The sequence below is a fragment of the Bombina bombina genome, chromosome 3 (genome assembly GCF_027579735.1).
Source record: "Bombina bombina isolate aBomBom1 chromosome 3, aBomBom1.pri, whole genome shotgun sequence".
Lineage (NCBI taxonomy): Eukaryota > Metazoa > Chordata > Amphibia > Anura > Bombinatoridae > Bombina > Bombina bombina.
This window is the reverse complement of record NC_069501.1, coordinates 502,447,606-502,460,705: the sequence shown is the minus strand read 5'-3', so window position 1 is coordinate 502,460,705 and position 13,100 is coordinate 502,447,606. Positions and strand designations below refer to the sequence as shown.

At 42.8% G+C, this 13,100-nt stretch overlaps 1 protein-coding gene across 4 annotated transcripts in view; it reads right to left on the bottom strand.

The window, feature by feature from the left end:
- TBC1D22B (TBC1 domain family member 22B) overlaps positions 1-13,100 on the bottom strand; it is a 49,499-nt gene that overhangs the window by 5,174 nt on the left and 31,225 nt on the right. For all 4 annotated transcript variants that reach the window (XM_053706874.1, XM_053706872.1, XM_053706873.1 and 1 more), the window contains one exon: positions 7,062-7,157. In XM_053706874.1, the coding sequence (XP_053562849.1) occupies positions 7,062-7,157 (96 nt within the window). Of the gene's footprint in view, positions 1-7,061; positions 7,158-13,100 lie in introns of those variants that run through there.

Sequence of the window (13,100 nt, the reverse complement as noted above, 5' to 3'; positions counted from 1 at the left end):
AAACAATCTTCAATTCATTGAGCTTACAAAACATTTCTGTTGTGCTGCTATAGAATAACAGATCAGCCAATTCTTAACATTTTAAAAACAAATTAACATGGTAATATTGTAGATGAGGTTGAAAAAAAAAATCGAGTTTAACCTATATAAATTATCTACAATAATTATTCTCTAGGTGAGGTCTTACCAGGGATTTATATAGTGACAGAATTATGCTTTCCTCCCTTGCATCAATGCATCTTTTAATACATGCTAGTATCTTATTAGCCTTAAAAGCTGCTGACCTGCATTGTACTCTTTCACAACTACACTATGGGGCTTGATCCATTTGCTTAATGTTATTCTTCCTCTCCAATGCCTTCCCTTTAATATTACAACATAAAATTTTAATTTCTATAAAATCAAATTATTACACAAAGCTAAGTAATGTTTCTCTAAATTGTCCCATTATGTAGCATGTTTCGTGAAAATATAGTTACTGCTTTATTTATACCGAAATTATGTTTAAATAATTTCCAATCAGCATACTATCTGTTCTCAAGAGTATGGAGCAGTAATATATATTTTTTTATATTATTATTGATGTTTTGGAGTTATACAATATGTCACATTGTCTATGTCCGCTTTCGCCTTTTGATTGTTCTTTTGAGACCGTTTCCCACACACAATATAAAGCTTTGCTTCGTTATGAAATTCTTACCGGAAGTGACATCACTTCCGGCCTCACAGTGATACACAAACTGGAAAGCATAGTGTGCTTTCCACTAGTCCTTTGCACACAAAAGGATATACACACGTTAGTGATTACAATATGCTATTTATTTCATTACATTGCACTGCATTTGTTCTGATAAAGGGGACGATTTGATCCCTGAAACGTTCATAAATGTAACTGTTTGCTATGAAATCCTGTGAGTGCTTCCTAAACTTTGTACTTTGTTGATACTTATGGTTAAACGTCTTTGCAGTAAATTATTCATTGCAAAGGGGCAAGCTAAGTTTTTAAAAAACAGAATTTATGCTTACCTGATAAATGTGTCCGGTCCACGGCGTCATCCTTACTTGTGGGATATTCTCTTCCCCAACAGGAAATGGCAAAGAGTCCCAGCAAAGCTGGCCATATAGTCCCTCCTAGGTTCCGCCCACCCCAGTCATTCGACCGACGGACAGGAGGAAATATATATAGGAGAAACCATATTGTACCGTGGTGACTGTAGTTAGAGAAAATAATTCATCAGACCTGATTAAAAAAAACCAGGGCGGGCCGTGGACCGGACACACCGTTGGAGAAAGTAATTTATCAGGTAAGCATAAATTCTGTTTTCTCCAACATTGGTGTGTCCGGTCCACGGCGTCATCCTTACTTGTGGGAACCAATACCAAAGCTTTAGGACACGGATGAAGGGAGGGAGCAAATCAGGTTACCTAAACGGAAGGCACCACAGCTTGCAAAACCTTTCTCCCAAAAATAGCCTCCGAAGAAGCAAAAGTATCAAATTTGTAAAATTTGGCAAAAGTGTGCAGTGAAGACCAAGTCGCTGCCTTACATATCTGGTCAACAGAAGCCTCGTTCTTGAAGGCCCATGTGGAAGCCACAGCCCTAGTGGAGTGAGCTGTGATTCTTTCAGGAGGTTGCCGTCCGGCAGTCTCATAAGCCAATCGGATAATACTTTTAAGCCAAAGGGAAAGAGAGGTAGAAGTCGCTTTTTGACCTCTCCTTTTACCAGAATAAACAACAAACAAGGAAGATGTTTGTCTGAAATCTTTAGTAGCCTCTAAATAGAACTTTAGAGCACGGACAACGTCCAAATTGTGTAACAAACGTTCCTTCTTTGAAACTGGATTCGGACACAAAGAAGGTACAACTATCTCCTGGTTAATATTTTTGTTAGAAACAACTTTAGGAAGAAAACCAGGCTTAGTACGCAAAACCACCTTATCTGCATGGAACACCAGATAGGGCGGAGAACACTGCAGAGCAGATAACTCTGAAACTCTTCTAGCAGAAGAAATTGCAACTAAAAACAAAACTTTCCAAGATAGTAACTTAATATCTATGGAATGTAAAGGTTCAAACGGAACCCCTTGAAGAACTGAAAGAACTAGATTTAGACTCCAGGGAGGAGTCAAAGGTCTGTAAACAGGCTTGATCCTAACCAGAGCCTGAACAAAAGCTTGAACATCTGGCACAGCTGCCAGTCTTTTGTGTAGTAAGACAGATAAAGCAGAGATCTGTCCCTTTAGAGAACTTGCAGATAATCCTTTCTCCAAACCTTCTTGTAGAAAGGAGAGAATCTTAGGAATTTTTATCTTATTCCATGGGAATCCTTTGGATTCACACCAACAGATATATTTTTTCCATATTTTATGGTAAATTTTTCTAGTTACAGGTTTTCTGGCCTGAACCAGAGTATCTATAACAGAATCTGAAAACCCACGCTTTGATAGAATCAAGCGTTCAATCTCCAAGCCGTCAGTTGGAGGGAGACCAGATTTGGATGTTCGAATGGACCCTGAACAAGAAGGTCCTGTCTCAAAGGTAGCTTCCATGGTGGAGCCGATGACATATTCACCAGGTCTGCATACCAAGTCCTGCGTGGCCACGCAGGAGCTATCAAGATCACCGAGGCCCTCTCCTGATTGATCCTGGCTACCAGCCTGGGAATGAGAGGAAACGGTGGGAATACATAAGCTAGGTTGAAGGTCCAAGGTGCTACTAGTGCATCTACTAGAGTCGCCTTGGGATCCCTGGATCTGGACCCGTAGCAAGGAACCTTGAAGTTCTGACGAGACGCCATCAGATCCATGTCTGGAATGCCCCATAATTGAGTTATTTGGGCAAATATTTCCAGATGGAGTTCCCACTCCCCCGGATGGAATGTCTGACGACTCAGAAAATCCGCTTCCCAATTTTCCACTCCTGGGATGTGGATTGCAGACAAGTGGCAGGAGTGATCCTCCGCCCATTGAATTATTTTGGTCACTTCTTTCATCGCCAGGGAACTCCTTGTTCCCCCCTGATGATTGATATATGCAACGGTCGTCATGTTGTCTGATTGGAACCTTATGAATTTGGCCTTTGCTAATTGAGGCCAAGCTCTGAGAGCATTGAATATCGCTCTCAGTTCCAGAATGTTTATTGGGAGAAGAGACTCTTCCCGAGACCATAGACCCTGAACTTTCAGGGATTCCCAGACCGCGCCCCAGCCCACTAGACTGGCGTCGGTCGTGACAATGACCCACTCTGGCCTGCAAAAGCTCATTCCCTGGGACAGATGGTCCAGGGTCAGCCACCAACGGAGTGAATCTCTGGTCTTTTGATCTACTTGAATCATTGGAGACAAGTCTGTATAAACCCCATTCCACTGTTTGAGCATGCACAGTTGTAATGGTCTTAGATGAATTCGTGCAAAAGGAATTATGTCCATTGTTGCAACCATCAATCCTACTACTTCCATGCACTGCGCTATGGAAGGACGAGGAACAGAATGAAGCACTTGACAAGAGCTTAGAAGTTTCGATTTTCTGACCTCTGTCATCAAAATCCTAATTTCTAAGTAATCTATTATTGTTCCCAAGAAGGGAACTCTTGTTGACGGGGACAGAGAACTTTTTTCTTTGTTCACCTTCCATCCGTGAGATCTGAGAAAGGCTAGAACGATGTCCGTATGAGCCTTTGCTTTTGACAGAGACGACGCTTGTATTAGAATGTCGTCCAAGTAAGGTACTACTGCAATGCCCCTTGGTCTTAGAACCGCTAGAAGGGACCCTAGCACCTTTGTGAAAATCCTTGGAGCAGTGGCTAATCCGAATGGGAGGGCCACAAACTGGTAATGCTTGTCCAGAAAAGCGAACCTTAGGAACTGATGATGTTCTTTGTGGATAGGAATATGTAGGTACGCATCCTTTAGATCCACGGTAGTCATAAATTGACTTTCCTGGATGGTGGGTAGAATCGTTCGAATAGTTTCCATTTTGAACGATGGTACCCTGAGAAATTTGTTTAGGATCTTCAAATCCAAAATTGGTCTGAACGTTCCCTCTTTTTTGGGAACTACGAACAGATTGGAATAAAATCCCATTCCTTGTTCCTTTATTGGAACTGGGTGTATCACTCCCATCTTTAACAGGTCTTCTACACAATGTAAGAATGCCTGTCTCTTTATTTGGTTTGAGGATAAGTGAGACTTGCGGAACCTTCCCCTTGGGGGTAGTTCCTTGAATTCCAGGAGATAACCTTGAGAAACTATTTCTAGCGCCCAAGGATCCTGAACATCTCTTGCCCAAGCCTGAGCAAAGAGAGAGAGAGTCTGCCCCCCACTAGATCCGGTCCCGGATCGGGGGCTACTCCTTCATGCTGTTTTATTAGCAGTGGCAGGCTTCTTGGCCTGCTTACCCTTGTTCCAGCCTTGCATTGGTTTCCAGGCTGGTTTGGGTTGTGAGGCATTACCCTCTTGCTTAGAGGATGCAGAATTAGAGGCTGGTCCGTTTCTGCGAAAGGGACGAAAATTAGGCTTATTTTTAGCCTTAAAAGACCTATCCTGTGGAAGGGCGTGGCCCTTTCCCCCAGTGATGTCTGAAATAATCTCTTTCAATTCTGGTCCAAATAAAGTTTTACCTTTGAAAGGGATGTTAAGCAATTTTGTCTTGGATGACACATCCGCTGACCAAGACTTTAGCCAAAGCGCTCTGCGCGCCACGATAGCAAACCCTGAATTTTTCGCCGCTAATCTAGCTAATTGCAAAGCGGCATCTAAAATAAAAGAGTTAGCCAATTTAAGTGCGTGAACTCTGTCCATAACCTCCTCATATGGAGTTTCTCTACTGAGCGACTTTTCTAGTTCCTCGAACCAGAACCACGCTGCCGTAGTGACAGGAACAATGCATGAAATTGGTTGTAGAAGGTAGCCTTGCTGTACAAAAATCTTTTTAAGCAAACCTTCCAATTTTTTATCCATAGGATCTTTGAAAGCACAACTATCTTCGATAGGAATAGTAGTGCGTTTGTTTAGAGTAGAAACTGCCCCCTCGACCTTGGGGACTGTCTGCCATAAGTCCTTTCTGGGGTCGACCATAGGAAATAATTTCTTAAATATAGGGGGGGAACAAAAGGTATGCCGGGCTTTTCCCACTCCTTATTTACTATGTCCGCCACCCGCTTGGGTATAGGAAAAGCGTCGGGGGGCACCGGAACCTCTAGGAACCTGTCCATCTTGCATAATTTCTCTGGAATGACCAAGTTGTCACAATCATCCAGAGTAGATAACACCTCCTTAAGCAGTGCGCGGAGATGTTCTAATTTAAATTTAAATGTCACAACATCAGGTTCAGCTTGATGAGAAATTTTTCCTGAATCTGAGATTTCTCCATCAGACAAAACCTCCCTCATGGCCCCTTCAGATTGGTGTGAGGGTATGACAGAACAATTATCATCAGCGCCCTCTTGCTCTTCAGTGTTTAAAACAGAGCAATCGCGCTTTCTCTGATAAGTAGGCATTTTGGATAAAAGATTTGCTATGGAGTTATCCATTACAGCCGTTAATTGTTGCATGGTAATAAGTATTGGCGCACTAGATGTACTAGGGGCCTCCTGCATGGGCAAAACTGGTGTAGACACAGTAGGAGATGATGTAGTATCATGTTTACTCCCCTCATTTGAGGAATCATCTTGGGCAATATCATTATCTGTGGCAGGACTGTCCTTACTTTGTTTGGACGCTATGGCACAATTATCACATAAATTTAAATGGGGAGACACATTGGCTTTCATACATATAGAACATAGCTTATCTGAAGGTACAGACATGTTAAACAGGCTTAAACTTGTCAACAAAGCACAAAAAAACTTTTAAAATAAAACCGTTACTGTCTCTTTAAATTTCAAACAGAAAACACTTTATTACTGAATATGTGAAAAAGTATGAAGGAATCGTTCAAAAATTACCAAAATTTCACCACAGTGTCTTAAAGCCTTAAAAGTATTGCACGCCAAATTTCAGAGCTTTAACCCTTAAAATAACGGAACCGGAGCCGTTTTTAAATTTAACCCCTATACAGTCCCAGCTATAGTCTTTGCTGAGACCCAACCAAGCCCAGAGGGGAATACGATACCAAATGACGCCTTCTAGAAGCTTTTTCAGTGATTTTTAGATCCTCACACATGCATCTGCATGCCCTGCTCTCAAAAAACAACTGCGCATTAATGGCGCGAAAATGAGGCTCAGTCTATAACTAGAAAGGCCCCCTGACTGAAAAAGGTGTCTAACACAGTGCCTGCCGTTTTATAAGCGTTCCCCAAGATTATAAATGCCAATTGTTAGCCTAAATCTGAATAATATGCCCAAATAAAGCAATCGATTTAGCCCATAAAAATGTCTACCAGTTTTTTAGCCCATATTAAGCCCTTTATTCTGTTTGTTTGACTAAGAAAATGGCTTACCGGTCCCCATGAGGGGAAATGACAGCCTTCCAGCATTACACAGTCTTGTTAGAAATATGGCTAGTCATACCTTAAGCAGAAAAGTCTGCTAACTGTTTCCCCCAACTGAAGTTACTTCATCTCAACAGTCCTATGTGGAAACAGCAATCGATTTTAGTTACTGTCTGCTAAAATCATCTTCCTCTTACAAACAGAAATCTTCATCCTTTTCTGTTTCAGAGTAAATAGTACATACCAGCACTATTTTAAAATAACAAACACTTGATAGAAGAATAAAAACTACATTTAAACACCAAAAAAATTCTTAACCATCTCCGTGGAGATGTTGCCTGTGCAACGGCAAAGAGAATGACTGGGGTGGGCGGAGCCTAGGAGGGACTATATGGCCAGCTTTGCTGGGACTCTTTGCCATTTCCTGTTGGGGAAGAGAATATCCCACAAGTAAGGATGACGCCGTGGACCGGACACACCAATGTTGGAGAAATAGCTTTTTTGTCTGAATCATGAAAAACATTCTGGTTCCTGAATTCTTGTATTTGCTACAATACTTTGAACAAATTTGTCAAGTTTTTTTATTAATAAAGTTGTTTTACCACAAACAAAAACAAAGATATGGAGTTACCTGGAAATCCTCTTCATCCAAGATTTCTTTGCGCCATTTGATCAGAAAAGCAGCGCAAACATACAAGTGGAAGTGTGAAAACCCTTCAGGTTCCGCCTAGGTGAGAGAGAATGTGTGTTAACGTATGCAATGCGTATAGATATCAGATACATCATGGGACATGAAACCCAATTTTTTTCTTTCATGATTCAGAAAGAGCTTGAGATTTTAAAATAACTTTCCAATTTAATTCTATTATATAATTTGTTTTGTTCTCTGTGTCCTTTGTTGAAAAGGATACCTAGGTAGGCTCAGGGGGCTGTTTATCGGTGGCTGCACATATAAGCCTCATGTTACATTCAGGTAGCTCCCAGTCGTGCATACCTGCTTTTCAACAAAGCATACCAAGAGAATGAAGCAAATTAGGTAATAGAAGTAAATTTGAAAATTGTATTCTGTCTGAATAACGAAAGAAAAATATTGGGTTTTATGTCCCTTTAAACACTGCACTAGTGATACCTGAAAGTAATCATCTTCAAACGGCAACTACTAAAAGTAAGGAATGGTGCAGGCATTATAGAAAAACATAATTTATGCTTACCTGATAAATTTATTTCTCTTGTAGTGTATCCAGTCCACGGATCATCCATTACTTGTGGGATATTCTCCTTCCCAACAGGAAGTTGCAAGAGGATCACCCACATATAGCTCCTCCCCTCACTGCCATATCCAGTCATTCGACCGAAACAAGACGAGAAAGGAGAAACCATAGGGTGCAGTGGTGACTAGTTTAATTAAAATTTAGACCTGCCTTAAAAGGACAGGGCGGGCCGTGGACTGGATACACTACAAGAGAAATAAATTTATCAGGTAAGCATAAATTATGTTTTCTCTTGTTAAGTGTATCCAGTCCACGGATCATCCATTACTTGTGGGATACCAATACCAAAGCTAAAGTACACGGATGATGGGAGGGACAAGGCAGGAACTTAAACGGAAGGAACCACTGCCTGTAGAACCTCTCCCCCAAAAACAGCCTCCGAAGAAGCAAAAGTGTCAAATTTGTAACATTTTGAAAAGGTGTGAAGCGAAGACCAAGTTGCAGCCTTGCAAATCTGTTCAACAGAGGCCTCATTTTTAAAGGCCCAGGTGGAAGCCACAGCTCTAGTAGAATGAGCTGTAATCCTTTCAGGGGGCTGCTGTCCAGCAGTCTCATAGGCTAAGCGTATTATGCTCCGAAGCCAAAAGGAGAGAGAGGTTGCCGAAGCTTTTTGACCTCTCCTCTGTCCAGAGTAAACGACAAACAGGGCAGATGTTTGACGAAAATCTTTAGTAGCCTGTAAGTAAAACTCCAAGGCACGGACTACGTCCAGATTATGCAAAAGACGTTCCTTCTTTGAAGAAGGATTAGGACACAATGATGGAACAACAATCTCTTGATTGATATTCCTGTTAGAAACCACCTTAGGTAAAAACCCAGGTTTGGTACGCAGAACTACCTTGTCTGAATAAAAAATCAGATAAGGAGAATCACAATGTAAGGCAGATAACTCAGAGACTCTTCGAGCCGAGGAAATAGCCATCAAAAACAGAACTTTCCAAGATAAAAGTTTAATATCAATGGAATGAAGGGGTTCAAACGGAACTCCCTGAAGAACTTTAAGAACCAAGTTTAAGCTCCACGGGGGAGCAACAGTTTTAAACACAGGCTTAATCCTAACCAAAGCCTGACAAAATGCCTAGACGTCTGGAACTTCTGCCAGACGCTTGTGCAAAAGAATAGACAGAGCAGAGATCTGTCCTTTTAAAGAACTAGCTGATAAGCCTTTGTCCAAACCCTCTTGGAGAAAGGACAATATCCTAGGAATCCTAACCTTACTCCATGAGTAACTCTTGGATTCACACCAATAAAGATATTTACGCCATATCTTATGGTAGATTTTCCTGGTGACAGGCTTCCGAGCCTGTATTAAGGTATCAATGACTGACTCGGAGAAGCCACGCCTTGATAGAATCAAGCGTTCAATCTCCATGCAGTCAGTCTCAGAGAAATTAGATTTGGATGATTGAAAGGACCTTGTATTAGAAGGTCCTGCCTCAGAGGCAGAGTCCATGGTGGAAGAGATGACATGTCCACTAGGTCTGCATTCCAGGTCCTGCGTGGCCACGCAGGCGCTATCAGAATCACTGATGCTCTCTCCTGTTTGATTTTGGCAATCAGTCGAGGGAGCAGAGGAAACGGTGGAAACACATAGGCCAGGTTGAAGAACCAAGGAGCTGCTAGAGCATCTATCAGCGTTGCTCCCAGGTCCCTGGACCTGGATACGTAACAAGGAAGCTTGGCGTTCTGGCGAGACGCCATGAGATCCAGTTCTGGTTTGCCCCAACGATGGACCAGTTGAGCAAACACCTCCGGATGGAGTTCCCACTCCCCCGAATGAAAAGTCTGACGACTTAGAAAATCTGCCTCCCAGATCTCTGCGCCTGGGATGTGGATCGCTGACAGGTGGCAAGAGTGAGACTCTGCCCAGCTAATTATCTTTGAGACTTCTAACATTGCTAGGGAACTCCTGGTTCCCCCCTGATGGTTGATGTAAGCCACAGTCGTGATGTTGTCCGACTGAAATCTGATGAACCTCAGTGTTGCTAACTGAGGCCAATCTAGAAGAGCCTTGAATATTGCTCTCAACTCCAGAATATTTATTGGGAGGAGTTTCTCCTCCTGAGTCCACGATCCCTGAGCCTTCAGGGAGTTCCAGACTGCGCCCCAACCTAGAAGGCTGGCATCTGTTGTTACAATCGTCCAATCTGGCCTGCGAAAGGTCATACCCTTGGACAGATGGACCCCGAGAAAGCCACCAGAGAAGAGAATCTCTGGTCTCTTGATCCAGATTTAGTAGAGGGGACAAATCTGAGTAATCCCCATTCCACTGACTTAGCATGCATAATTGCAGCGGTCTGAGATGCAGGCGCGCAAATGGCACTATGTCCATTGCCGCTACCATTAAGCCGATTACTTCCATGCACTGAGCCACTGACGGGCGTGGAATGGAATGAAGGACACGGCAAGCATTTAGAAGTTTTGATAACCTGGACTCAGTCAGGTAAATTTTCATCTCTACAGAATCTATAAGAGTCCCTAGGAAGGAGACTCTTGTGAGTGGTGATAGAGAACTCTTTTCCACGTTCACTTTCCACCCATGCAACCTCAGAAATGCCAGAACTATCTCTGTATGAGACTTGGCAATTTGAAAGCTTGAGGCCTGTATCAGGATGTCGTCTAGATACGGAGCCACCGCTATGCCTCGCGGTCTTAGAACCGCCAGAAGTGAGCCCAGAACCTTTGTAAAAATTCTCGGGGCAGTGGCCAACCCGAAGGGAAGAGCTACAAATTGGTAATGCCTGTCTAGAAAGGCAAACCTTAGGAACCGATGATGATCTTTGTGAATCGGTATGTGAAGGTAGGCATCCTTTAAGTCCACTGTGGTCATGTACTGACCCTCTTGGATCATGGGTAGGATGGTCCGAATAGTTTCCATTTTGAATGATGGAACTCTGAGGAATTTGTTTAAGATCTTTAGATCCAAGATTGGTCTGAAGGTTCCCTCTTTCTTGGGAACCACAAACAGATTTGAATAAAATCCCTGTCCTTGTTCCGTCCGCGGAACTGGATGGATCACTCCCATTACTAGGAGGTCTTGCACACAGCTTAGGAATGCCTCTTTCTTTATCTGGTTTGCTGATAACCTTGAAAGATGAAATCTCCCTTGTGGAGGAGAAGCTTTGAAGTCCAGAAGATATCCCTGCGATGATCTCCAACGCCCAGGGATCCTGAACATCTCTTGCCCACGCCTGGGCGAAGAGAGAAAGTCTGCCCCCACTAGATCCGTTTCCGGATAGGGGGCCGTTCCTTCATGCTGTCTTGGGGGCAGCAGCAGGCTTTCTGGCCTGCTTGCCCTTGTTCCAGGACTGGTTAGGTTTCCAGGCCTGTCTGGAATGAGCAACAGTTCCCTCTTGTTTTGAAACGGAGGAAGTTGATGCTGCTCCTGCCTTGAAATTTCGAAAGGCACGAAAATTAGACTGTTTGGCCTTTGATTTGGCCCTGTCCTGAGGAAGGGTATGACCCTTGCCTCCAGTAATGTCAGCAATAATTTCCTTCAAGCCAGGCCCGAATAAGGTCTGCCCCTTGAAAGGAATGTTGAGTAATTTAGACTTTGAAGTCACGTCAGCTGACCAGGATTTAAGCCATAGCGCCCTACGCGCCTGGATGGCGATATCCGGAATTCTTAGCCGTTAGTTTAGTCAATGGCATCAGAAACAAATGAGTTAGCTAGCTTAAGCGTTCTAAGCTTGTCAATAATTTCATTTAATGGAGCTGTCTGGATGGCCTCTTACAGGGCCTCAAACCAGAATGCCGCCGCAGCAGTGACAGGCGCAATGCATGCAAGGGGCTGTAAAATAAAACCTTGTTGAATAAACATTTTCTTAAGGTAACCCTCCAATTTTTTATCCATTGGATCTGAAAAAGCACAACTGTCCTCAACCGGGATAGTGGTATGCTTTGCTAAAGTAGAAACTGCTCCCTCCACCTTAGGGACCGTCTGCCATAAGTCCCGTGTAGTGGCGTCTATTGGAAACATTTTTCTAAATATAGGAGGTGGGGAAAAGGGCACACCGGGTCTATCCCACTCCTTGCTAATAATTTCTGTAAGCCTTTTAGGTATAGGAAAAACGTCAGTACACACCGGCACCGCATAGTATCTATCCAGCCTACACAATTTCTTTGGAATTGCAACTGTGTTACAGTCATTCAGAGCAGCTAATACCTCCCCAAGCAATACACGGAGGTTCTCAAGCTTAAATTTAAACTTAGAAATCTCTGAATCAGGTTTCCCCGAGTCAGAGATGTCACCCACAGACTGAAGCTCTCCGTCCTCATGTTCTGCATACTGTAACGCAGTATCAGACATGGCTCTAACAGCATTTGCGCGCTCTGTATCTCTCCTAACCCCAGAGCTATCGCGCTTGCCTCTTAATTCAGGCAATCTAGATAATACCTCGGACAGGGTATTATTCATGATTGCAGCCATGTCCTGCAAGGTAATCGCTATGGGCGTCCCTGATGTAATTGGCGCCATATTAGCGTGCGTCCCCTGAGCGGGAGGCGAAGGGTCTGACACGTGGGGAGAGTTAGTCGGCATAACTTCCCCCTCGACAGAACCCTCTGGTGATAATTCTTTTATAGATAAAGACTGATCTTTACTGTTTAAGGTGAAATCAATACATTTAGTACACATTCTCCTATGGGGCTCCACCATGGCTTTCAAACATAATGAACAAGTAGGTTCCTCTGTGTCAGACATGTTTAAACAGACTAGCAATGTGACTAGCAAGCTTGGAAAACACTTTAAAACAAGTTTACAAGCAATATAAAAAACGTTACTGCGCCTTTAAGAAACACAAATTTTCCCAAATTTTGAAATAACAGTGAAAAAAGGCAGTTACACTAACGAAATTTTTACAGTGTATGTAACAAGTTAGCAGAGCATTGCACCCACTTGCAAATGGATGATTAACCCCTTAATACCAAAAACGGAATAACAAATGACAAAAACGTTTTTTAAACAGTCACAACAACTGCCACAGCTCTACTGTGGCTTTTTACCTCCCTCAATACGACTTTTGAAGCCTTTTGAGCCCTTCAGAGAAGTCCTGGATCATGCAGGAAGAAGCTGGATGTCTGTGTCTGTAATTTTTGCTGTGCAAAAAAACGCCAAAATAGGCCCCTCCCACTCATATTACAACAGTGGGAAGCCTCAGGGAACTGTTTCTAGGCAAAATTCAAGCCAGCCATGTGGAAAAAAACTAGGCCCCAATAAGTTTTATCACCAAACATATGTAAAAAACGATTAAACATGCCAGCAAACGTTTTAAAATACACTTTTATAAGAGTATGTATCTCTATTAATAAGCCTGATACCAGTCGCTATCACTGCATTTTAGGCTTTACTTACATTACTTCGGTATCAGCATTTTCTAGCAAATTCCATCCCTAGAAAA